This window comes from Ciona intestinalis, chromosome 3, assembly GCF_000224145.3.
Source record: "Ciona intestinalis chromosome 3, KH, whole genome shotgun sequence".
Classification (NCBI taxonomy): domain Eukaryota; kingdom Metazoa; phylum Chordata; class Ascidiacea; order Phlebobranchia; family Cionidae; genus Ciona; species Ciona intestinalis.
In genome coordinates this window covers 2,075,275-2,100,812 of record NC_020168.2, presented here as the reverse complement: position 1 = coordinate 2,100,812, position 25,538 = coordinate 2,075,275, and the positions used below count along the sequence as shown (strand labels likewise).

Here is a 25,538-nt window from a genome sequence, read left to right as displayed (position 1 = left end):
AGTCAGTACAAACCAACTGAGAGCAAAATTGATTTGGTATTTCTCAAACAAAAGTACAAAATTTCTTTAAGATACAAGGTGTCTGATGCAGTTTTTAGTTCCAATACAGCATAGTTGTTAAATATATGCAACAATTACACCCAACATCAATAAACTAAATGAGTATTAGGCAATAAATGATTAGTTACAAAGCAAACACTTTAACGCTGTGCGCTTCCTATAAAACAAAGAAGACGGTACTTGTTTATGCACAGCCACCGGATAATACGGTGCAGCACGCCTACAACGTAGTTATATTAAGCTACCGGTGACGCATGTAAGGCACGTCCAATTCAACTGTCTGCGAACCGGAAAAATGTAAAGTGCTTCATAAGATAGTCCAGTCATGCGTGGCGGTGATCTCTATGAGTAAAGAATCAGTCAAGCGTATATAAACAATTTGCGCGTGATTTTTCCCATTGTGTTGTTAACCCTTATTCAACATAAGTATAAGTTATAGAGTCGTTGCTTAACCGTAAAGAATGTTATACATTCCACCCTGTGTCTCTATTTAGTCATGCGAATCTGTTACCTACCTGACACCTTATGACCTAATTTAAAAAATGTAAACTTACTGTACTGTGCCTGTCTCGGCTCTCTGTTGACAGGTTTTTAATGTAAACTGCCAGTATTGTAGTTAAGAATAATCTGTTTATTTTAGAAGATTGATTTTCCAAAAGATAATAAGAGCAGAAAAATGTTAAACCCTCATGATTTGACAGAGATTCTGGGCCAAGCCAACACTGGGGGTATCCAAAGCACTCTGCTTGTCAATTCTCATGGAGCTCTGGTTGCCTTTTCTGGGTTCGGTGATTCTGCAGTTCGAACAAAAGCCACCATCTCCAGCAATATCTGGGCAGCATACGAGCACACCAAACATAATGCTCTACAGGAGGATGCATTGCAATGTGTGTTAATGGCTTGTGAAACAGGCCATGTTGCAATCCAAAGAGCTGGATCTTCAGGGCTGCTACTGTGTATGTTTGCTGACAAAACTGTTGGACTTGGAATCTTAAAAGCCAAGATTGAATGCATGTCCAAATTCTTAAATGGTCCATTAAACAATATCACTGTATCCTAGATCAGATAAAAATTATTTTGTTAATTCTTGTATAACTTTATCAACCTACCATTTGTTATAAAGCTTTTTAATGAGTTTGTTAAGTAAGCATCGTTTTGTCAATATAATGAAAGAACGAAAAAAATGGTTTATTGCAGAAAACTGTACATAAAGTTATAAATTATTTGAATAACAATTGTCGTGCAATTTTACATTTAGATTCGTTTAGTTCATTCTTTTTAAATATATGAATCATGTCATTTAGAGGAGATCAGGACAATGATTTCTTTGCCAGTTATAAAGCAGCATCAAACAAACTGAAAAAGTTAGTGTTAATGAATATCTCTGTTAACAACCGTCTTTTAAACTTTAATATACTATAATAAAAATGTAAATATAAACAAATGGCATGTAAATTTATGTTAATTAAAAAAAATTGTTTTGTGGTACACCTCTCTTAATACATTTTAAATAACAGCCTTTATTTTCAAGGCGTTTTATGAAGAAACCAAACATTGCTGAAGCAAGGGAAGAGTTTGGTCAGCTCACAAAAACATTGTCACAACAAGGATGTTCACATTATGCTGCTTTCTGTAGTTTAGCTTTAGCTCGGTAAATTTTATGTAGCTTAGCTTTGGCACAAGACTTAAGAATACAATGTCATTATAGTTTTAAATATAAAATATATCGCTCACTCTCAGTCACCCCCATCATTGATTAAAATTATTTTAGGAAATTTACTACAATAATAATTAATAAAATTTTTCTATATAGTGTATACTACAATAAATAATGTATAATGTTGTTTTAATATATGTGAATTTTTTAGATGTGAGCAGAATATGTCAAATGCACCTGGCGAGATTCAGGGGTTAACAGAAGCAGGAAGGCATTTTCTAGAAGCTGAAAAAAGTTTGCTTGATATCATGTCACCCAATTTCAATGAGCATGGCAACTGTGCAATGAATTGCTTTGATTTTGCAGTAAAGGTCAGTTTTCAATTGTTTTCATCTGCCTATGTCTTTTTGGTAAAAGTAAAAATACTTGGGTGTAACAAATGCTTACTTTTTTAGACATGCATCACTGAAGATGCTCCTTGCTTTGCTGCTGCTCTGTGTTATGAAATGGCGCAATACTTAGAAGTAAAATTGTCATTTTTATACCTATAAGCAAAACACATATTAATTAAACCTTACATCACTATAGAACAAAGGAGATTATGGCATTGCACTTGTACATTACCAGCGTTCGGCAGAACTTGGTTTTCAGAATATTCTTCAAAGTGTTTATTCATTAAGGAAAGCGTTGTCCATGAAGTTATTGCTAGGTCAGTAGAATATCATACAACTATAAATTTAAATAATTTTGTTTATTTTGTGACAGGAGACTACCAGGGTGCAATGAGCAGTTGTACTGAAATACTACAGCAAATACCAGGCCAAAACCCTTCCCAATCATTTTCATTACTTGGTAAGTATGAATTAGTTGATAATTTGACACATTTTAAGTTTATTTCCTTAATTTATTGATGAAGTAATATTTTTGTCAAACAATATTCTAGGTTTATACTCCAACCTATACACCGAATGTGAAGTTCTGCTTGTCCTTTTGCTTCTGTATATGAAACCATATCCATCGAAACAAAAGTCGTTCCACCGAGGCGTCTTACAAATGTATTCATCACTTTCATCCACCAACCCTCACCAAGGGATGAATGAAGATTTGTTTATTCTGATGCAGTCACTAGTTGTATGTGATGTTGTATTCCATTTGTAAAGTAGTTAGGTATATTTACCACTATTGTTTTAGGTGGAATGCAAGGAAAGAAACATTACAGCAATAAAATATCTCCAACAGGAACTGAGGTGATACACCACTGCTATATTATATATTTAAATGCCAAAAAAATTGCTGTATTAGATTGTTTTAGTTTGTTATACTTTTAATAATACTAACATTATTGTAATCAACTGATGCATGTACATTCCTATTATATGATATTATTTAAATTATTTTTTTATCACAGTTCTCATCTCACCACTGAACAGAATGAGCTATTGATGAAGACTGTCATAGAATTTAATGAAACTGCAACTTTCGCATCTTAACATTATCCCTTTGTGCAATATTTTACTTCTTTTATTGTAAATTTTCCCCTTTATGTCTGTAGTTAAGTATACATGGGTGTAGTTCAATTATTGTTACTTTTGTATAGGAAGATTGATTTTATAAACAAATAGCTGATTAGATTAAGGAAAATATATGGCAAAATGGATACTATTGTATCTTACAACTTGGACAAGTTTGATGAAGATATACAATTACTGGTAAATGTTATCAGTAATTACGAATTAAGTTTAGTTTTAATATCAAAATGTTTTTTTGCAACAGTAGCAGTTTCATATAACTGTATTTTTAACCTGAACATTATAGTAATTATTTTTAATCCAGGTCAAAAAGCAGATACTGGATTTGAAGGCAAAGTTGGACAGCGATGTGCTTGAAGTTCTTGTAAGCTGAAACAGTGTTAGGAGAGACTGCCATACATGTAATAAATACTTCTGCACAGAAAAAGGCGTCTGAATACCAAGAAAAGCGAAAGTTAAATACAGAAGAAGAAACACAAAATATAATTCCAAGTTCTGCAATCCAAGAAGATAGTTGTTCACAGAGAAATGACTTGTGTGTTCGACGTTCTTGCAGGTCAAAATCCCGTCCCAATCCTTACACTTCTCCAGTCCTCCGAATCAAAGTTAGAAAACGTAGAAGAAAGTTCTTCCCAAAAATAACCGATGAAATCTTGAGGAAATTAACAGATGAGAAGTTTAGTTCGTTTTTCACCTTGCCAAAGTCCTATGATTCCTACATCTTAATAAAGAAATCTATCTCCGTCATTAAAAAACCTCTTAAACTAGACATGGCAAACATCCTTTATACCACTGCAAGCAAAATATACAAACATGAAGAGAAAATTTCATGTAACAAAAACTTGAAGGTGGAATCAAACGAGAATATTGATGGAACTGTAAACTCAGAAGAGCCAACAAACAAACACAGCAAGAAATCACAACCGCCCAACAAGGTTCTCCATACCATTTTTAATCTTCACCATAAATAAATATTTTTTTTTTGTTTTTAGACAACCGTCAATCATATCTCATTAAAAAAGTTCACAGAAGGAAGTATTTTACTTGCAGTTGCCACAGCTAATGAAAAAATAATTTTATACATCAAAGAAAAGATAACCGGACTTTGGAAAGAAATTGCTTCCTGGACTCGACAAGTAAGCTTAGAGGTTCTTGCATTCTAAGCATTCTTCTTTACTATATTAATTTCACAATGTGTATTAAATACCTTTATTACAAGATTAAAGATGTTTAATTTATCATTGAAACACAGGTAGAAAACATGATGTGGATGATGTCAAGTGATGAAAATCCACTATTATTGCAATGTAGTGCACTCTTGTGGTAAGTTGTTAAATAACAGAAGTAGTTCTGGTGCAAATTTTAATTTGATGTTAACAGGGTTTCTAAAGTTCAAGTAAACAGTGGTGGAAGCATAGCGCACTTTCAAACTAGTATTTCATTCTCAATTTGTGCTGCTGTTCTTCCTTCACTTTGTGTCGTAGTAGGAAACACCCAACCAGAGAAATATGTTTGGAAGAATTCCACGAGGTATGTAAAAAAAACTTATCCAAGTTGTATAATTGCCAAGAGGTAAAATTGTGTCCAGAATTTGTTAACACAATTTTACAGAGACTTTACACTGGAGAGAGTGATGCAGACTGCAGAGCAGCCAATTGTTTCTCTTGGTAATTTAAATAATGAACCTCGTGTTCTTGTCGGATGCACTGCAACAATTTTCTGCATATGGTTGGTTCAAAAGAAAGAAACAATTTAGTGTATATAAACACAACTCTTTTTTAGGAATCACTTAACTGGATCCTTGCTGAAGAAAATTTGTATTGGTGATAAAGAGATCACAAAAAGAATTATTTCTGCTACAACCCTACAGGTTTGATATGTTTTAACTTATAAATAAATGAATTGCTTTATCCTCACAAGAAATGTTATGTTTCATACACCTCGTACCAGCTGATGAGTTATCAAGAGTATTACTTTGTGGGTAATTTTTTGTAATGTGTGGCTGACAGTTTAGATTATGGCAATAACTCATTAGTGACTACTGGGTCGCAGCAATTGCCATTAAGTGTCTTGCTTAAGAAAACATACGCCCACAATGGTAGCAGCAATGTGCCTTTAACCCATAACCTCTGGGTAAGGAGCCAGGCGTGCCAACCAACTGTGCCAACCAACTGTGCCATGGCGCTGGATTTTATAATCTCTTTGATTAAAATGATTCCATCAATTGTGTAATTCGTCACTGGAATTAATTGGTTAATCTTTCTAATAAACTTTTCTTCTTGATTACACAGGAGGGCGTATTGAAAATGACCTTGCTTATGGAGAATGAAAGTGGACTAGTATGTTCTGATATTGCATGCAACCCAATCTCCGGGAAGTTGGTTGTAATTAATAAAAGAAAATCACGAAAGATTGTAAAGTCAGTAATCAGTCACATGATTCACATCTTGATTAATAATATACTGACATCTTGCTGTTTTAGGTCTTACCTTTACCTGCGTGAAGATAGATTTCCCATGTTTGAAGCTACAACACAGAGCCTTATATCTCAACTGTAAACATAATTTTTTGGATTTTTTTCGCTTGTTTAATAAAAAAAAATCTCCCACTGTAACAAAAATATGCAGCAATTGTACAGATGGGTTGGAAGGGTTTACAGATCTGCATTAACAAAGTCTTGTGTGATATAAATAAGATACACTTGATCATCACAGTGACTTCAAAGCTTCTCGATATCTTTCCGTCTTGGAGTCCTCACTACACAGCTGGATGAACATGACAGCAGCTGCAGTTTTCATTCTTGATTCAGCGAGTTCAATGTCATGATGCCAAGCAATATTTCCCCATTTTGATATCTGTTTGTATAAATGGGCTGTAAAATACCTACTACCTTTGCAATTTATAATGTTTGCACAAACAATTTTTTTTTATTACTTACAAAATAAATATTGTGTTACTAGCAATACTTAATAAAATTAAAAAAGAAATATACAGAATGACAGATACCTCAATTAAATTAAGGCATCGAAGTATATGGTAATTGTCAATCGGTTCAGTTACCTGGTATTCTAGTTCCAACCTGGATAAACTGACGGCTTCTTCAACTGATATTTCCCGATCAACAAGAGCAAGCGGCACAATCAATGATTTTAAACTTGAAACCATTCTTTCAAAGCCTGAATAATAACAGTGACATAAAAATATAACAAACCCATTAGAAATCACAATAATGTACCGATTATACTCCAGTAGTTATACGATAGAAGATATCTTGACAATACTGGTTCAGCATTTTCACTTATAACAGGCATAGCGAACCCAGAGCTTGGTGTGACTTGAATTGAATGTCTCTTCATCAGCCAATTAACCATGGGATCCCATCTTTCAGATTGAAACTTCTCCAGTTCGGGTGGTTCATTTATTCTACACCTGATAGAAAATCAATCACACAATTTTTACTACAACATTTGGAATACTTTATGTTGACCTACTTTATGTTGAATTACCTGTGGCTTTAAACAATTTTATCAAAATGTGTTAACATAGATACTGGTTCTTTACAATTTAATAGTGAAATTGACATTCTTACAGTATGGTGTCAGTGTGAAGATAATTGAAACAGGATGACACCAAAGTCTTTGCAGATATTGTTGGTTTGTTTTCAACAGCTGAGAAGCAAAGAGTGGTCTAGAAAAAAAATTAAAAAGCTACCCTAATTAAATGTCATGGTTGCAATTATATCAATTTACAAAGCAAATAAAACATACCAGGGGCATCTGGTCTAACTTCAGCACTTTATTCTGATTGTTCCATTCAACTGATACAGCTTGTGCCAATGATTCAGTCGGAAGTTTCACAATATTTCCATTTGGTGTTCTTAGTTTTCTGTTATCAAGGTTAATTTCAAAACCTCCTGCAAATGCAAACATTCCCCAAATATTATATTTTGATTTCAAAATATTTTCAATATAATCCTCACCGTCACTGTGGCAGATTCGCGCTTCCTTGTAAAACTTCTCTTTCCCTGTAAACAAAAAGTTTGAGCAATGTTTACACAATGAGGTTCAAAATAACACATAGACAAGTCACCAGAGAAATGCTTTACTTGTGACCAGATACAGCATACTTTGGAGCATCGTTGAATTCGAAATATGCTAAACATTATCAATCATACATTTGATCCAATTTAAACATCTGCAAGACACGAAAATGAAATTTCTTATTTAATGTAATGGCACTTCGCACATTATTAAAAAAAACGCAAAAATTACAATTGTGTTTGACCAATAACTAAACCAGAGAACAGAGAAGCATGCGACACTTACACAAAATAACATCTTATTTAACTGATGGTATAATTAGTTAAACACATAGCTGTCACTTTAAAGTTACAATGTAATTATATTATTAAAAAAAACAAAGAATTTTGAATTATTCTTTCATTTTAATGAGCTGCCAAGTATAATCAACAAATGTAGCTTGTTGAGAGATTTTGTTCATTCTATGAAAATGTCTTTCTGTGTATGGTAACAATGATTCTATCACTGATTGATAATTTTCTATTTGTTCAAAATCTTCTGGTGCTGTGTTAGACAACAGTGCTTTCAACACTGCATGAGCTTCATGACAATTTCTGGAGTTGGTATTCCACGACACAACAAATTTAAGTAGTTCACTTTTTTGGTCCAGCCGTAAAATTGATAAATATTTATTAAGGAAATCATAACCATCAGTTTCCCACATTAGTTCCTTGATAACGTTTAATGCAGTAAAGGGCTGACTCAGCTTTATTGCAAAATGAAGAGCCTTTTCGTATTTTTTTTCTTGCAGCAAGTTCTGGAGTTCCTGATGATGCAACATTGTCTTTTGTTTCGCTTCTATGTCCTCTCTCCTCTGCTCGTCAGTGACATCTTTCCAAAATGAAATAATAGAATCTGCTCCCCCAGAAATAATCATTGTGTCCTCAACATCAGAGCACAATGCCCATGCTTTTTCGTCATGAGCTTCGACAGTCTGAATGCATTCGGATAACTTGATTGTCCACAACTTTAGCAAACCATCTGACCCACAGCTTACCATCTGTGTACCTTTTGCGATAAAGATGACTTTCAAAACGGAACAATCATGTCCTTCTAAAGTCTTCAAGCATGTAAAATCAGACAAACTCCATAATTTGATTGAACCATCTGCAGAAGATGTTGCCAAAACTTGATCCATTGGACTAAACTGTACACACCAAATCCCCCTTTTATGTCCTTTAAATGTACCAACAACAGAACCATCACTAACTTTCCATAGTTTGGCCAGCTTGTCCTGGGAGCCACTTGCTATTAGTTTATCATTGGGTGAAACGACAATTGAATTAATGTTCTTGGAGTGTGCCATGACTGTATGTTTTACACGAAGCTGGAAGGTTTCATTGATTGTCCAAATTTTTAAGGTTTGGTCCTGGCTGCCCGAAACCAAAAATTCCATCTTGTTGTTGCAGCAAGTAACAGCACCTACATCATGTGTGTGACCTGCCCCAACTACCAAGCAAGTTACAGCATATGTGTTTTCTTCCATCCTCCACAGGCACACTGTATTATCCTTGGAACTACTTACAAAATGAGTGCGATTTTTAAAAACATCCACACACAAAACGGTGTCACTATGCTTTTTAAGTACTTGACAAGCAGAGGTTTTCATGTTAAACACTTTAATATGAGGGCTGTTGGTAACAACAATAATATGACTGTCATTTTTACCCAACAACTTTAGATCAACAATCTCATCATTATAGCCAACCATCTGCTTGTTCACTACCAACCCATTCATATCAAGACAATCTATGCAATGATCAAAAGTTACAGCAACCATTTTATTCGTATCAGGAATGAGTTTAGCATGTATGTATCCACTTGCCACGTTGGAATCATTGTCAGGGTTTGTAAACACACACTTCCCGTTACTGCTTTCCCATACCCTTAACTGACCCTTGCTACCAGCAGTTATAATCAAAAATCCAGTTTCATTTTCCTTTCTTTCAAAGTTAAAACACTTTTCAAGCTCCTTCGGTACAAGTATCACTGCCTCGACACTTTCAAACACAGGAATCACTTTGTATGGTTCGTTACCACCTTCCTTTACATTCCATAAACAAACAACATTATCTCTTCCAGCACTGACCAGGCAATCCACATTTGAAAACTTTAAACAGGTCACTGAGCTTACATGGCTGTTGAGAACCTTTACAAGTTTACTTGAGTTTAGGTCCCATACCCTTATGTTGTAATCATCAGCAGCACTGTATAAAGTTAGGTTGTTTGGGTGGAAAGCAACACAGTTCACTATCCCAGGTGAACCTCTGAAGTTGTGAGTGCAATATTGTCGAATCATGTCCCATACTTTAATTGTGCCGTCGCTGCCTCCTGTGGCGAGAAGAGTAGAAGTGGGATCAAAATCCATCGAAACAACCGGAAACATGTGGATTGCTCTCCAAGTGCGAACACATTTCACTTCCATCTTCCACTCCCATTGTTTCAACAGAAGAGATTTGGTGCTCGTCACGATCATAGAGTCATCCGGACTCACAGCTAAACATGTCACATCATCTCCATCATGACTCAGCTCTTTTTCGACCAATCCGGAATCCACATTCACGATTTTTATCTTGTCCCCACATACACACAGTAAATAGTTTTCACTGTTGGAAACTTCAACACGACCTCCTGTAAAAAATGGCTCCCATTTCTTTATTAAATCATATTTTGTACGAAGTTGTAGTTTTGCTTGTGGTTTTGCTTTAGGTTTTCCTTTACCTTGACTCATTGTTTTAAATTATCAACACTCTGCAAAATACTTTACAAAATTGTTATTTTATATATTGATCATTGATAAGTATATACTCAAAATGAACTATTGTAGTAAATAGTAGTTAGGCAGGTTAACGAATACAATTTTAAGATATCTTTAACAAACCTTTTCCGTTCGAGAACAGAATATTATATTTGTATAGGCAAAACAGGTTTAAGTTTATTTTAACAAACACTACAAACTGTAAATCTTTATATTGATACATACTGTGTAACAAGTAATCTAACTACATAATTTAAAATACTGACGCTTCATATATACGGACAATCAATGCAAACTTACGCTACAGTAGTCGAACAATGCCCACACGTGGAAAAATTCAAGGGATTTCCCCTGTTATGAAACTCTGTGTGTTCATGTGCGCTACGAATCGGTCCTACTAAAACACGCCCGGCGGGGCCCGGTGGAAAAAATATACTAAAACACGCCCGGTGCGGGGCCCGGTGGGACCCGGTGAGGACCCGGTGATACGAGTCATACTAAAACACGCCCGGTGGGGGGCCCGGTGAGTATTTCGTGAAAAGGGAGCTTTCCCTATGCAAGATGCACCAAAATGTGATGCGTGTATACAGATTTTTAGCCTAATGACACCCCCGAGTTGATTTTTTTGAAAAAATAAATTTGATTATGGATGTACGAAGTTTGTTTCGTTGTACACTTACATAATGAACTGTATTTTTAGCAAAAGTCTATTCGTTGATTTTTGTTAATTGGGGGTGAGGTAGGATGGGTCACTTTTTCATTCTATTTCTCGTCCCATTTGGTAGTAAGCAAAGAACATTCAAAGAATTATAAAACCATGTCCTCACGACTCTGTTGCTAATTGTTTAATAGACTGTTGTTAATTGTTTAAAACACGATCAGGATATTTAAATATTATAGTAAGACGGGGGAAGACGGGACACCTTTACCATATATATCCAGATTTTCTGTTCGTGTTTTAAACAATTAACAACAGTCTATGGAAGTCGCGAGAATACGGTTTTATAATTCTTTGAATGTTCTTTATTTACTATAGTGGTGTGGGGGAAGATGGGACACCTTTAGCACATAATATCCAAACATCCTGACCATGTTTTAAACAAATAACAACGGTCTATTGAAGTCGTGAGAATATGGTTTTATATTTCTTTGAATGTTTTTTGTTTACTGCCATGCAGGACGAGAAAATAGTATGAAAAGGTGTTCCATCTTCCCCCATCCTTCTACATTAAATCGGACGAGAAAACAGAATGAAGAGGTGTCCCATCTTCCCCCACCCTATATTATATGGGCTAAAAGTGCCCTATACCTTTACGCCACAGTACTATATACATACACTTATACTTGATCGAAGTTTTATTATTAAAATTAAAGTTTTAATATTAAAAACTTTAAAAAACGAACAATGTAACTTTTAAAACATAATATGTAAATATTAGACATGATGGGTCTTTTGGTTGGCGTGTTCGGCTTTTCCGTATTCGGACACGTTGTCGAGCTTTAATAGAATTATAAGCCCAGTCGCGCGATCTCACGTTTGTTTCCATTTTACCAGAGCGATAATTAAAGAACTTGCGAATTACGTGTCCATTTTCATCATCATGTTTCATTTCCCATGCACATTTTGTTACTACGATGACGTGCGGAGCAAGAATGTAATTTCTATCACCGAAAATTGTCCGCTTTATGCCTCGAAGACGGACAATATCTTCCAATATTTTCACATGTTCCGTTTCACACACACATTTTGGTGGGTCTTGCATAGGTAAAGCTCCCTTTACACGAAATACTCACCGGGCCCCCCACCGGCCGTGTTTTAGTATGACCGGTTCCACCGGGTCGTCACCGGGTCCCACCGGGCCCCACCGGGCGTGTTTTAGTATATTTTTTTTCCACCGGGCCCCGTCGGGCGTGTTTTAGTAGGACCCCTACGAATCAATATAGTGAAAGTTCTTTTATTGTAAACCAAATTGTAAGTCTTTTGTTTTCTTGTTGCAGTAAGTATTATTTTGTCTTGGCGTAATTGTTACATATATGACACATTGATGATTTGTAATTGCACGATGTAAGTTAGCTCACAAAATGGCTTTATGACTATTTATATGATCATGACGTGCTTAACTCTAGGTTTTATAATACCTGTTAAACCTCTAATTCATACTCATAGGAGGAAGATACATAATTAGCTAGTCTGCTCTTACCAAACCTGTTGCAGCAAAAACATAAAAATTAAATATATTGTATACTTTTTATATATTTTTGTAATTTTCGGCATAATAGTGATCATACGGAGTAGCAGCAATTAATGTGGTAATTTTTTACATAACAATTGCGCTTACCACCATTATGCTGAAAGGTTTCGTAGCAAAATGAATGCTTACTAATTCTCCCGTGCCCTGGCACAGTTGGTTAGTGCGCCTTTCTCGAACCTAGAGATAATGAGTTTAAGGTTCGTTGCTGCTACCATTGTGGGGGATGTGGTAAGCTACTTAACGGCGATTGCTTCAATTGCTTCAATCCAGGGGTCACTAATGCGATGTCCAAATTACCAGCCATACATAAAAAATCCCCCCAAAATATTCACCCACTAAGTATCATACTTGTTAACTGGTAAGCTTGGCACAAGGTGTATGAAAAAGAACACCGGTGTTATGACGACTGTAATTTTTGGTCACACGAGGTTGGCGAGGATAAAGCAAGTTACATTCATTTAAATTCTAGAGTTTTCAATTTAGTTTCTTGAAATACTGTTTACACCCATTATGTCAAACCAATAAGTTTTAACAGCTCGAATCACCGGTCAAACTAATAAACTTCTTGTAGTACGATTTCATCTGAAACTGACACATTTTCTATATCATCATAGTTGTTTTTAATTGCACTGGCAAAATGGAAGTTATCAAAAAAATGAGAGAAGAGAAGGGTGGGAAGATTTTTATCAAGGATGAAGATGTTGTTTCAAAGAAAATCCAGAATCTGATTGATGGAGGAGTGGATTCTTTTCAAGTTATTAGTGACTTTGATCGGACTTTGAGCAGAGCAAGTTATAATGGTGAAAAGTGTACTACATGTCATGGGATTTTAGAATCTTCTATCGTGTTTAATGAAGAGACGCAAAAAGACTTGGCAGCGTTAAAGAAACGATTCTATGCGATTGAAATTGACCCTACGATGACAATTGAGGAAAAATGTCCATACATGGTGGAATGGTGGGAAACTGCCCATAAAATAATGATCAAATCGAAAGTTAAGCGCACTAGCATACAACAAGCTGTGACAGAATCTAATGTCATACTTAAAGACAACTGTAAGGAGATGTTTCAAATTTTAAATCAGAATTCTGTTCCTCTGCTAATCTTTTCTGCAGGGATTGCTGATGTACTGATGGAGGTGTTGTATCAGAAATCATCTTTTCTGCCAAACATAAAAGTCGTCTCAAACTTCATGAAGTTCGATGAGAACGGAGTGTTGGTGGGTTTTGAAGGCGAGCTTATCCATGTCTATAACAAGAATGAGGGAGCACTGACTGACTCTGCTTATTGGTACTTTGAGGATATTAAGCATAGACACAACATTTGTCTTCTCGGCGACTCAATGGGTGACTTACATATGGCTGATGGGGTGCCTGATGTCAATACTTGTTTGAAGATCGGATATTTGAATGAGAAAGTTGAGCATTTGTTACCACGCTATATTGATGCTTGGGACATTGTTCTTGTTGATGATCCAACAATGGATGTTGCTAATGTATTATTCGCTGCTATAACTGATGCCATTATTAAAGCATGAACGCAATAACAAAAATTTTGTTAATCATGTTATCACTGCCATGTTTTATGCTTGACATCTTCTGATTTAATCTACTTGCTGCTGTGCCTTTTTGGTGAGATAGTTTCTAAATGCTTTTAATGAATAATGTCACAATGTTCTCTACAATGTAATATAACTGGATCATTTAAACTTGGTGTTTAACTTCAAGTAGGTCTTTATTTAGATCTTAGGACCTTTTTTTATAAAAATGAACATTCAGTTTGTTGGGAAGCGAGCATTGGTAACTGGTTGTTGAATGTGGAGCAGAAACTTATGTATGCTCTCAGTCGAACTAAGTATGACCTTCATTCTAAAGCAAGAGGTATTACTTCTAAACTTTTACCTAATTCAAACATGAAGTTTTGTTATAAAATGACTGTTTGTTGCAGTGTCCATTGATACATGTTGTTCATTGTGACTTGGCGGATACTGAAGCTTTGAAAGAATCTGTCAAATCATCTGGTGCAATTGACTTGCTGGTTACATCAAATCATAAACCTTTTTACAATTTAGTGAGAAGCTTATGACAAGTGAGAAAAACAACTTTTAGCTTACTAGGATCTAGGGAAAATGCATCATATGTATACAACACTTTTTGCTTGTATATTGTTCAACATTAATTTGAAAGAACACAAAATTACACTATATAATTTTTACACAAAATTACACTGTATGTATATAATATATAATTTTATTTTTTATGATTGACGTATTGTTAAGATTGTAGCATTTGGGATGGTTGAAAGAAACGCAGGAGGTTCTATTGTGAATGTGTCTAGTCAAGCATCTATGAGAGGGATTGAGAACCACACAATTTATGGAGCAACACAAGCTGCATTGGATAATGTAACCAAGAACTTGTCATTGGAATTGGGCCTACACAAAGTAATTTAAAATATTGTATACAACAGAGAACACAAAGCATTTCCGAGCTTGTTTTGTAACCAGATTTTGTTTCATCCCGATTAGAGTGAATGCGGTCAATCCAACAATGATAAACACGGACATGGCAAATAGTGAGTGGAGTTACTCAGCCAAAGCAGAACCAATGAAATTAATTCCACTTGGAGAGTTTGGAGGTAAATCCAGTATGGTTGTGGCCTTATGATTACAAATTATTCAGTCCATAAAATTCCCGCAGCATTAACCCTTTAACTGTCCACGGCGACTCCAGTCGGTTTTGGACCACACGTTACTTAAATAGCTGTTGGTTGTAATTTCTCCTTACTCGGTTGCAAGTTTAGTCTCATTAGAAAGAGAAAGTAATTTTTTTAAATTCAGCAATAAAACATCATCACATGTTAAAAAAAATTAAGTATTGTTATGTCAAAGTTTTAGAACATTTTTTTGGCAAACTTAATACTACCGTTTTGTCCCAAGTTTTTGCTGTTAACTCTTTTTCTAATACAGATTTGCGATTTTCTTGTTTACAAGAATTGTTCAGGTTTCCCAAAGCTTTTTTTAGCCTTGAAAACGCATTGTGAGGATACTAGAAGGGAATTTTCGGTTACAGTACCTTAAATGAAGACTATGATAAACAGCTTTTCTTTGATTTTAGTTGTTGAATTGGTTGGTATTACTCTAACTAGTGTGATATATATTAAAACATTTTTAGGTATGTGTAATACCACCCTCTGGGCATCTTTTTGTGACTCGCTTGTAGAGCACGACCGATTATCGGTTAGCCGATATATCGGCCGCATTTTTGGTGATTTACCGATTATCGGCAAGGGCAAAAAACGGCCGATATTATCGGCGCTAAGTAACCAGACGGCCAGCAATGTGCGTTCGTAAGAATTAATGCAGAGCGATACCTTGTTCATAAACGTAAACTCACTCGTATACCTAATTCAACTCGTTCGTAAAAATCTAACGTATTAAACTAGGTCAAAGCGTCTGATCACGCGTCCACCGCATGTCATGTTTATCAGGCGCGTGTAACGTCGAGGTTACTTTAGGTCACTTACGCGTCTTTACGCGTCAACGTGATACACAAATAAACTGCATTAGCTGATAAATATAATGTTTGTTTAATGGAAGGGAGGTAAAATTTATTTGAAAAAATTACAAATTAACCAATTAAGTAATTACAAGTTCACTAATAACTAATTAATAATAATTAAGTCTGTTAGTTGATTTTTATTAGCTATATCAGATTTTTCCGTTTTAATCAGTCAAGTTTTTTAGGTGTACTAAAATATCGGTTATCGGCAACTGAAATTTACAAAATATCGGTATCGGTTCGAAAAAAGCAATATCGGTCGGGCTCTACTCGCTTGACTACAGTATGACTATGGATCTCTGCCATTGCAATGCGGTTGCAAATCATGTTGTTATTCGTCATATGACTTTTTCATGCACATCACGAGGCAGGTTTTATCATAGAATTGAAAATTGCATTGTGGAAATCGCACCCTTATTGTCCAAAAAGATAAGATAAAAATGACTGTTTAAAACAGACTTAGTGACCACTGCAACTGGTGTAAGTTCTGAAGAGATCCTGCCTGCAGATTTTCATCTTTTTAACTAAATTTATGTTCAACGGTTAGGATTGCACATGGTTTTTAGTTAAAAAAGTAATGTTTTTAGACATTATATCACATTCTACCTTTTAATATAACCTTTAACCAATGCATTACTTAAACTGTGTATCTCGGTGTATATTGCCCACTTTTGCTATTAATTTAGTTATATCTTTGGTTGTTTAAAATAGAATATGATTCCTTTGGTGTAAAAAGCAGCAAAGCCTTGATCAGTTTATGCTGAATTAAAAACTTTGGGTATTCATCTTTGGTAAATTGCTTTGCAAAAGTTGAAGATGTGATATCTGTGATATTATTTCTTTTTAGTGATCACTCCAGGATGGTGATCATGTTTTTCTGTTGACGGAGAATGTCTTGCTTCTCTCTCTGTGTAATAATATTAACAATGTTTCGACATATGTTGCAATTTTAATTAATAATTTCCAAGCGTTCTTGATATGCTTGATATGGTGAATGATGCGCTAATTGCACCAATGTTTGTAAATACTTCTTTTGGCACTTTAATAACCTAACTCTCAAACCTCATACCCTTGAATATTCATAATTTTTGTGTCCTTACGTTGTGTTCCTTACATCTTTGCAATTTTATTTAGCTACTTCTCCTATTGTGTGTACTTCCAGGTGCTGCTAGTTCTAATGCTTTAACAGTGTTATTGAAACATTGTAATAAGTTATTCTGTATCTGGTAAAAATGAACATTCGATTTGATGGAAAGAGAGCTCTTGTAACTGGTGCGGGAAAAGGTACAAAGTTGTTATGTTTACATAGATAGAACATTGACAGCACGTGCCACGTGGCACAGTTCGTTAGCACTGCCTATAACCCAAAGTATTGAGTTCAAGGCCTCGCTGCTGCCATTGTTGGCGTATGTGTCTTTGGGCAAGACACTTAACGGCAATTGCTCTAGCCCAGTGGTCACTAATTTTTATCATCCACACATAAAAAAATCCTTTCCAGCTACATGAGAATAAAGTAAGTTACATTTAATGACAGGAATTGGAAGAGATTTAGCAAAGAAACTTGTTGAATGTGGAGCTGAAACTTATGCTCTCAGTCGAACTAAGTCTGACCTTGATTCTCTAAAGCAAGAGGTATTAATTCTGAACTTTTAAATATTTCTAACATGAAGCTTGATTATAAAATGATGTGTTTGTTACAGTGTCCATTGATACATGTTGTTCATTGTGACTTGGCTGATACTGAAGCTTTGAAAGAATCTGTTAAATCATGTGGTGCAATTGACTTGCTGGTTAATAATGCAGCAATAGCAATACTTGAGCCTTTTTTAGAAGTGACAGAGGAAATCTTTGACAAGTAAGACATTCTTTAAACGTTGGCAAAACATTTTTGTTTTACACTGCATTTTTTTCAGGTCATTTGCCATCAACGTTAAAGCACAAGTTTTTGTTGCCCAAGTGAGATAAATAAAATGTCCCTAAATATTCATTTAAATTAAAATACCAAACTATTTTATTAGATTATAGCAAAAGGGATGATAGAAAGAAAAACAGGAGGTTCCATTGTAAATGTGTCCAGTCAGGCATCTATGAGAGGGATTGAGAACCACACAGTGTATTGTGCAACCAAAGCTGCAATTGATCAAATAACGCGAAACATGTCACTTGAACTTGGTCCTCACAAAGTAAAGTTTTATGTTTCTATATTGACAGTTACTGTATTTCAAAACTTCATACAGCATTTAATATACCTGTCAACAATTCAAGAAATGCCTTAAATAGATAACTAATCAAAATCTTAAAAAGGACTGCAGTACTAACGGGATTCATCAGCCATAACCACTGCAATGCTTTTTTTCAGATTCGAGTAAATGCAATTAATCCAACAGTGGTAAACACTGAAATGGGAAAAGTTGGTTGGAGTGATCCAGTCAAGGCAGATCCAATGAGAAGAATAATCCCATTGGGTAGATTCGCAGGTAGGAAACAAACATTTCTATCTGTTGTGTCTAAAGCGATCTGCTATCTAAATTATGAATTTTATTTTGCAGAAGTTAAAGATGTGGTATCTGTGATATTATTTCTTCTGAGTGATCACTCCGGAATGGTGACTGGATCATGTCTTCCTATTGACGGAGGATGTCTTGCTTCTCTTACTACTTAATCTATATCACATCCTACATATAATTTATTGCACTTGTATACTCAAATCATCGTACAATAATTTTTAAATACAACATCAATCATGCAGTGTTGGTTATTCATGGATAAGATTATGAAGCATTCTGCCCAAACATTCGGTCAATATTCTCCGCCACACTTTCAGGTGTGTACTTTAAATACTTCTCGATGTTTTTGGTGAACTGAACCATCCTGTACCTGAAAGCATTAGTTTATGATGTATATTATCAACATACTTGACCCAGGCTCAAGCCTCATGTGAACTGAGTGAATCAAATATCTACAAGCTGCTCTTTAAAAAAGGGTTTTCGAAAAAGGCTAATTTTTTTGATTTGAGTTGTTGGTTAAACAGTTTGGTACCCAGAACCATCACCACGGAAATTTAACAAGCAGAGTAATTTTTTTGCTGAGATTAGCTTTTTTTAAAGTAAATGTGCAAAAAGATAGTTTAAACATGATTTAACTTTTAAAATTTAAGATTTACTTGATTAATTGCACAATTTATACTAAGTAAAACATACTTCTCATGAAGCTCAGCATACGGTTGGACGAGTTTTGTTTTCACTGAGTTTCTGATCTCCTTTCGAACTTCAGAGCTTGGCATCGCCCACTGCTGGTGAGTTTTGACCAAGTCGTCAAAGTCGTTGTTAAACGTCTTGAACTTGTCCTTCACAATTAATTTGTCTTTGTCCTTTAACTGTGAAAGAGAGTACATTCGTGTTTACATTGTGTAGTTAAAGGGTCAGATATGCTTATAAATGTCTTAGTTAAGTGCACACTCCTCTATTACAATGGAAAATACAGTAACAATCTTTAAATGTCAGTTTATATTTAACTTGGTGTGTCTTACCTTTCCACCAGGCTGAGCCTGTATCTCCACACCTTTGTTTTTATTTTTAAGATAATTATCAAATTTGTTCCAACACTGCAGGTAAGCTTGTTTCTGATGGTCAATGAAACCTCTGTACAAATTCTCTATACCTGGTGTGGCTATCTCTGCCAAGCCTAGCAAGTTATGCCTGAAAAGTTTAAATATAATTTTCAGTAATAAAGATTCAAATATTATGTTAAATTTAAAAGAGAAATCCTGGGGTATGTGCAGCATGACTAGCATAAAAAATTATTTTTACTTTGAAACTTTATGGTTATTGTCAAACACAGTGCTAGTCTACCTACTTAACTTGTCAGTAAGCCCAGTAATGAGAGATAAGGTACCTGTTAAGTGCTGTAATAATGAAGTGATAATTGTTGAGAAGAAAAACAGCAGCCAGTGATAAATTCTCATAAACACGAGACTTGTTTTCCAGATTTAGTTTTAGAGCACCAAGAACTTGACCTGTATGGTTGTAGTGTGGTAAGTGATAGAAGCTGCTATATTTAAAATGAAATTAGTAATAAAGAGATTACAAAAAAAGAGAAATAACTGCATCACCTACTGCCATTTAAAGCAAGAGAATGTAGAGTTGTACAATTAATTTAATATATCCTTTTATTAGCAACATAATTAAAATCACATTTCCGAACTGGTCAAAACATTAAGCCATTTAATATAAGGTGTGACTTTATTACAGTGATGGACAGATCACCACAAAAATTCTTACTTATATAATCTGCGAGACAGCTGCGTATTTTTTCCATAGATTGCTGAGACTCGAACTTTGAGGCAAGCATTCCACCAACAATCTCAACATTGTCTGCAAGTTGTTGCATGAACAACATTGTCTGCGAAGATAAAAATTTGATAACTGGTGTGACTCTCAACAATTATTTTGGTTACAATCTTGCAACCTTTTTTACATTCAAACCTGTTATAAACTGTTTTGAAATTTTTAAATTAGTTTAAATATGCTATGGTTTTGAGTTGTTCTGTTTCATGAATAATCCAACATCATTCACATGATACTTACATTACTAGTTAACTCATGAACCGTTCCATCCTTTGGCATATTGGATTCTTTTTCTGGGTCACTCTGTTTCAAAGGTTTATCATTATTATGTTTAGTTTATATATAAAGAAGGAGTGGAAACATAAAAGAGATAATATATCTACTTTTTTATAAAAGAACAATTTGTTATTGAAGTCATGCATTAAAATGCTGTATGTAAAATACCTATAGATTGTTTTTATACTCATTACTTACCTTCACACAATCAGAGAAATCTTCAAGAACTTTCACTCCAACAGTTTCAAGTTCACCAATCAACCTCGGCATTCGAAGTCGATTCATCTCAGAAACTCCCTAAGACATAATATTAAAACGAGTAACTAACTTGATAAGAAAATAAACGCATGAGAATGTGATGTTTGATGTAAAATAATAAGTTATTTTCTATACCAAAATAAATAAGCTAAAGTAATTATCCTTTACTTTCAGTTGCATTTTTTCAGTACCAAAGTTGGACCGTAAATAAATATTTACTTAATAAGCCAAAAAGTACCTTTAACACAGCTTGGTAGGAGGGCAGGGTTGTTTTGAGATGTTTAATAGCAGGAAACACATTCACAATTGAAGGATGGTCATGTCTGGTAATGCACTGCTTTGCGTATTCAACAATTTTCTGCATTCAAATTTGCATAAAGTGAATATTATTTGGATTCATGATTATACAATATAAGATACTTACAATCTTTGTTTGTAATACTTACACAGTAATTTTATAACTTAATTCTTTATTTAATGCAATTTAGACTTACATTGCCAGCTTGTTCCACAGATTTCAGTGATTCAGTAATGATGCTGTCAAATACCTGACGTCTGTTCTTTTCTGGAATAACTGACTGAATCATACTCTGCTCTACCTAAAAGTTGTAAAACAAAAATCATAATTAATAATTTGTATGTTCATTAGAAATCAGGTGGAAGAGATGTTTGAGAACGGTTTCTTCCCTTCAAGAATTTCAAATAAATGACACAACCTGTTGTTGGGAAACTCACTGCACAAAAACATGGAATAGGAAATTGTTATTGCAATACTGTAACAACTATATATGTACTTACCACAAATAGTTTTGCGCATGCAGATACCATGGCAACGAATGGCTCAATTTCAATTTCTATTATCTCCTCTTCAGCAATGGGTGCGTGGGAAGACTTGCCCAGGCCTGGTTGATTTTTTGGAAAATTTAGACCGTTTTAAGACAAAGTGAGCCGAGTAAAAAACGCGCATGCAAGAATGAAATGAATAACACATGCAAAGGTATAAAAATAAGCATGCATGCAAGTAACTATATGTAACATAAAGCTGCATTGCAAAGTAAGGGTTAGTAATAAGGATTTGAAACATGGCTGCCTTAGCGTTTATTGTGGTTTATTTTTAAAGCAGATGATAGAGAGCGTGAAAAGTCTATCTCAGCTTAAATGTGTTTGAAAGTCAATCCAGAAAAAAATAAATACAAAGCAACAATATTTTCAGGGTGTGAAAAGTGAAGCTAAGCTGCATTTTCCATAGCAATATGTGAATGCTTGGGCCTTGTGGCATGCTGAGTAAAATAAAAGTGATTTTATCAGGGAAAACCTGCATCTTTTCTTCTATCATGTTGCCTGTAATTTCAAACACAAAGCCATGTCCAAATATGGTTAATTTCATATTAACTTTACCACATTAAAAGTTAGTTACACATATAATTTGGCTGGAATGGCTGGATTTCATCACAATTTATAAAACAGCCATCCACAACCCCTACCCTTAATCAGGGCAACTTTAACCAGTATAATTTTTTTTCATACTTCAGTCAACATTTTTAATGTGCCTGTTAACTTTATCACAGATTATTAAACTTGTAATCATCTCAATTTATAATAAAAAGTACAAAATAGAAATTGAATGGATGATTTTTGAAATAATTGTTGGGGGTTATTTTTTACATAATCTGCATGATTATTAGTTTTGTTAGGAACTAAATGAAATTACAATAAATTTTTCAACAAAAACTTGCCACCACATTGGAATTTTAATCATCATATGTGACACACCACTTTCTCTACACTGTGTTGGTCCTAATTGTTAGTGATTGCAACTACATAATCACTGGTTCACTACATGAATGTGCGACAAGCAATATCACCAACTAAAAACGGGTTGACGCTCGTCAGCGTACTGTTATACCTCCCATACTACTAAGACTCTGTAGCGACTCTTTTCTCAACAAAGTGCTCGGCTTGCGGAAGTTACTGCAAGGAAAACTGTTTAACCAAAACCACAGACATTTCAGCAGAGTGATGCTTATTCTGTCACAAACGAGTAGGTCCTATGGCAGGTACACCGTAAGCACCTGGGATTTAGGCGCGAATCGTCACATTACCCATTATACAGTAGTAGTGTTGACAGCTGACGACAAACTCAAGATAACCATCCAAAAACTTCCAGCATAAAGTATTGCAGCAACAACCAATAAGAAAAATTTAATTTATCCTTACCTTGCTCGACGGTTACCAGGTTTCTTGGGTGTAGTAACAGCTACACTAATTTTTCTTCCCTGTTGATGATATTTTTAACATTCTATTCACATGGTAAACACGAGACAGTATACACTCACCGTGTTTAAATTATTCCCTTTTATATGATCACTCAACCTAGTTAAAAGAAAATTTGAATAAACGTAAAACTTAATTTGAATAAACTTAAAACACATTTTAGTGTATATTTTTGTTGAATTTAAAGTTTTAATATTTAATTAAAGTCACTTTTACAGAAGGGCTAATTTTTAATTCTCTTGAATTATATATCATATAATTTATATAATGCTGTTGTTTGTTGTGATCGTGCATATATTAACAAATATATTGTGCTGCTGTTATAAAATCAAAGTTGAGTGCAACGAACCCATTCAATGTCTTGATCAAATTGTTGGAGCGAATGTCAGAATAAACATTCACGAAACCTGCCAAAACATTTTGGAATCAACTTTAAATAAATAAAATTATAATAAATAAAGGCAGCATCACAGGATATTATGTTAATAATCAATACTTACTTTGGGACTTGCCAGCTCCAGACAACCATTCTGCCATCTGAGATAGATCAGACATTGTCTTCTCTGGCAAATTGGTGTAAGATTCAGCTGTTAAGAACCCGAAAAAATAAGAATCACCGTTTGAACAACAGAACCTTACAAATTATTACATTTCTACATACTATTAGACTGCTACATGCCTACATCCTACATGCTTAACAAAGTCAAATTGTTAAAGTTTTTATCAAACATTACTGAATTAACAAATGATTCAAATCACAATAAAACACGTTATTAAAATGTAGATGACTAATGTGCATCATATAAACCTTAAACATGTAAGCATATCTCACCTTCCATGTTTTCAGCTTTAATCATCTCAACGACTTTCTGAGGTGGCATTGGTTTAGTGTGCCGACTTAAATGAGCTTGGAATTCTTTCTCTAAACCATCTTTTCCATTTGTAAATAATGTGTTCTGTATGCAAAAAAGTTAAGTGTATGCTGCACAATAAGAATCTTGTTAAAGTTTATGTGTAATTCAAAATATTTAAATTATAACAACCACACAAAAATTAAAAATCTTACAACTGTGTTTAATTCCGGACTGTCTGGATTGTTTTCTGAGAAGAAATTAACTGCTTGAACAAGTCGCTCCATGCATGATAAGTACTTGTCAACTTGACGAGATGGACTGTTAAAAAATTAAGTTACTAAGATACATAACAAAATTATGAATATATTATCAGAAAAAATTATGAATATATTATCCACCCACCCTTGTCTCACGATAGGTTCCACATCATGAGCAACATGATGATAACTAATCACATGATCTAATGAACTCAGAGTCTTCTCAATGTCTGGAGGAAATTTTTAATATTATTTTTTTTTAAATCATAAATTATTTATCACCCTAAAATTCATACTACAAGTACTTATTGTTATTCAATATATTTGATATGAATTACGTACTGTCTTGAAGTCTTTGTAGGTCTTTAGTTTTTCGGTGAACAGGCAAGATTGTATCCTCCAACTTATGCAACCTTTCATCAAACTGGTTGAGTATTGTCACCTAAAAAAACTTCATTTTTTAAAACTTCATCTTACCAGTGCAGATATCTTACATAACCTATTTCCATTTTTTGAACTATACAGACATACAGTAGTTAATGTTGGCAGGGGTTTAAAGTTCAAACATCTTATACCCTTTTTGCATGGTAAAAAGTTAATGCAAATAACGATCCGCACTAACTCGTCATATGATAACTCGCTTACCGCGCTATTTTGCATGGTCATTGGTTTATGCGCATATCAACATTGAGTTAGCCTATTTTAACAAAATATTGTTAAATGTAGTTTATAAAATAAGTTCTGATACTTTATGGTGCTATTACGAACTAAAAACTGTAAAAATAATACCCGAAAAAGGTTAATCTCTTAAAAGTGAAACTGTACCTCCCAATACTTTTCTTTAGTCCCATAACGCGAGTAACAACCAACCTTCTACAGAAGATGACACGCTTATGACGTTATGCGTGTTAACTTTGTTTTTGCGCGTAAATATGCGAGAACTTACGCGCATAAAAGTGACCATGCAAAAAGGGTATTAGCAAAACAAAAGCATGAATTTTAAATAATTAAAGCATATTTAAGACACCATGCTGTTGGTCAACTGGTCGGCTTTTTCCAAACTTGCTTTAATCATTTCAGATCTTTTTTTCTCCTGAAAAAAAAAATTCATGATGTGGCGCAATAAATAGTAGTGCAACTTAACGCCCAAAGTGACGTCACATTAAACAATCTTAAAATTTTAAAATCTGTGCTAAAGCAAAGTTATCACTTACTTCAGATAACCGATTTTCAATTTCTTGTTTTCTTCTTTGGGTCTGCTCCATCATTATTTGGTATGTTTAAACCCAGTGGGGTGTCTTTAGTTACAAACTTATTTGTCAATTTTAGTTTATCAATGATAATAAACAACTGTAATTAATAAAGCCAGGTAAATAAG

General features: G+C 34.4%; 7 protein-coding genes across 10 annotated transcripts; 4 read left to right on the top strand and 3 right to left on the bottom strand.

Moving 5' to 3' along the window:
* The first annotated feature begins 493 nt into the window (after nucleotides 1-493).
* Nucleotides 494-1,319, top strand: LOC100177011 (ragulator complex protein LAMTOR2-B). Its single transcript, XM_002131719.5, has one exon. The coding sequence runs from the start codon at nucleotides 737-739 to the stop codon at nucleotides 1,118-1,120; it is 384 nt and encodes a 127-aa protein (XP_002131755.1). The 5' UTR covers nucleotides 494-736; the 3' UTR covers nucleotides 1,121-1,319.
* On the top strand, nucleotides 1,313-5,865 carry LOC100186428. 3 transcript variants are annotated; one of them, XR_003395790.1, is made up of 10 exons: nucleotides 1,313-1,424; nucleotides 1,592-1,711; nucleotides 1,929-2,088; nucleotides 2,173-2,241; nucleotides 2,306-2,426; nucleotides 2,483-2,569; nucleotides 2,661-2,848; nucleotides 2,909-2,964; nucleotides 3,126-3,426; nucleotides 3,551-3,610. XR_003395790.1 is itself a non-coding variant. In XM_002131727.5 (10 exons), exons 1-10 carry the CDS (start codon nucleotides 3,370-3,372, stop codon nucleotides 5,802-5,804), a joined length of 1,404 nt encoding a protein of 467 aa, XP_002131763.1. In that variant the 5' UTR covers nucleotides 3,206-3,369; the 3' UTR covers nucleotides 5,805-5,865. The 3 variants fall into 3 exon arrangements, 2 of the variants coding, with proteins under 2 accessions (XP_002131763.1, XP_018673485.1); XM_002131727.5 differs by lacking the exons at nucleotides 1,313-1,424; nucleotides 1,592-1,711; nucleotides 1,929-2,088; ... (3 more) ...; nucleotides 2,661-2,848; nucleotides 2,909-2,964 and adding exons at nucleotides 3,669-4,181; nucleotides 4,239-4,382; nucleotides 4,499-4,569; ... (3 more) ...; nucleotides 5,538-5,665; nucleotides 5,729-5,865 and having other exon boundaries at nucleotides 3,206-3,426; XM_018817940.2 differs by lacking the exons at nucleotides 1,313-1,424; nucleotides 1,592-1,711; nucleotides 1,929-2,088; ... (3 more) ...; nucleotides 2,661-2,848; nucleotides 2,909-2,964 and adding exons at nucleotides 3,669-4,181; nucleotides 4,239-4,382; nucleotides 4,499-4,569; ... (3 more) ...; nucleotides 5,541-5,665; nucleotides 5,729-5,856 and having other exon boundaries at nucleotides 3,206-3,426.
* Nucleotides 5,828-7,444, bottom strand: LOC100179352 (ATP synthase mitochondrial F1 complex assembly factor 2-like). Its single transcript, XM_002131779.5, has 7 exons — nucleotides 7,336-7,444; nucleotides 7,226-7,270; nucleotides 7,014-7,159; nucleotides 6,836-6,933; nucleotides 6,482-6,675; nucleotides 6,307-6,422; nucleotides 5,828-6,101 (listed from the first exon to the last, which is right to left on the bottom strand). Exons 1-7 carry the CDS (start codon nucleotides 7,406-7,408, stop codon nucleotides 5,955-5,957), a joined length of 819 nt encoding a protein of 272 aa, XP_002131815.1. The 5' UTR covers nucleotides 7,409-7,444; the 3' UTR covers nucleotides 5,828-5,954.
* Nucleotides 7,444-16,353, bottom strand: LOC100178525 (transducin beta-like protein 3). Its single transcript, XM_002131795.5, has 2 exons — nucleotides 16,341-16,353; nucleotides 7,444-10,076 (listed from the first exon to the last, which is right to left on the bottom strand). The coding sequence occupies exon 2, from the start codon at nucleotides 10,054-10,056 to the stop codon at nucleotides 7,678-7,680; it is 2,379 nt and encodes a 792-aa protein (XP_002131831.1). The 5' UTR covers nucleotides 10,057-10,076; nucleotides 16,341-16,353; the 3' UTR covers nucleotides 7,444-7,677.
* On the top strand, nucleotides 11,951-14,065 carry LOC100184046 (cytosolic 5'-nucleotidase 3-like). The gene is made up of 2 exons (XM_002131680.5): nucleotides 11,951-12,055; nucleotides 12,950-14,065. The coding sequence occupies exon 2, from the start codon at nucleotides 12,973-12,975 to the stop codon at nucleotides 13,870-13,872; it is 900 nt and encodes a 299-aa protein (XP_002131716.1). The 5' UTR covers nucleotides 11,951-12,055; nucleotides 12,950-12,972; the 3' UTR covers nucleotides 13,873-14,065.
* On the top strand, nucleotides 16,008-18,641 carry LOC100176214 (L-xylulose reductase). The gene is made up of 7 exons (XM_018811098.2): nucleotides 16,008-17,179; nucleotides 17,430-17,527; nucleotides 17,596-17,750; nucleotides 17,809-17,851; nucleotides 17,914-18,078; nucleotides 18,255-18,372; nucleotides 18,445-18,641. The coding sequence occupies exons 1-7, from the start codon at nucleotides 17,128-17,130 to the stop codon at nucleotides 18,555-18,557; spliced, it is 744 nt and encodes a 247-aa protein (XP_018666643.1). The 5' UTR covers nucleotides 16,008-17,127; the 3' UTR covers nucleotides 18,558-18,641.
* Nucleotides 18,568-25,512, bottom strand: LOC100180890 (exocyst complex component 7). 2 transcript variants are annotated; one of them, XM_018817925.2, is made up of 21 exons: nucleotides 25,375-25,512; nucleotides 25,188-25,253; nucleotides 24,503-24,602; nucleotides 24,306-24,390; nucleotides 24,116-24,221; nucleotides 23,882-24,005; nucleotides 23,550-23,636; nucleotides 23,399-23,456; nucleotides 23,112-23,148; nucleotides 22,993-23,051; nucleotides 22,682-22,746; nucleotides 21,574-21,677; nucleotides 21,270-21,374; nucleotides 21,014-21,133; nucleotides 20,716-20,814; nucleotides 20,482-20,544; nucleotides 20,176-20,296; nucleotides 19,790-19,910; nucleotides 19,425-19,593; nucleotides 19,096-19,271; nucleotides 18,568-18,772 (listed from the first exon to the last, which is right to left on the bottom strand). In XM_018817925.2, the coding sequence occupies exons 1-21, from the start codon at nucleotides 25,426-25,428 to the stop codon at nucleotides 18,667-18,669; spliced, it is 2,025 nt and encodes a 674-aa protein (XP_018673470.1). In that variant the 5' UTR covers nucleotides 25,429-25,512; the 3' UTR covers nucleotides 18,568-18,666. The 2 variants fall into 2 exon arrangements, with proteins under 2 accessions (XP_018673470.1, XP_002131838.2); XM_002131802.5 differs by lacking the exon at nucleotides 22,682-22,746 and adding an exon at nucleotides 22,091-22,116.
* Between the last annotated feature and the right edge of the window lie 26 nt (nucleotides 25,513-25,538).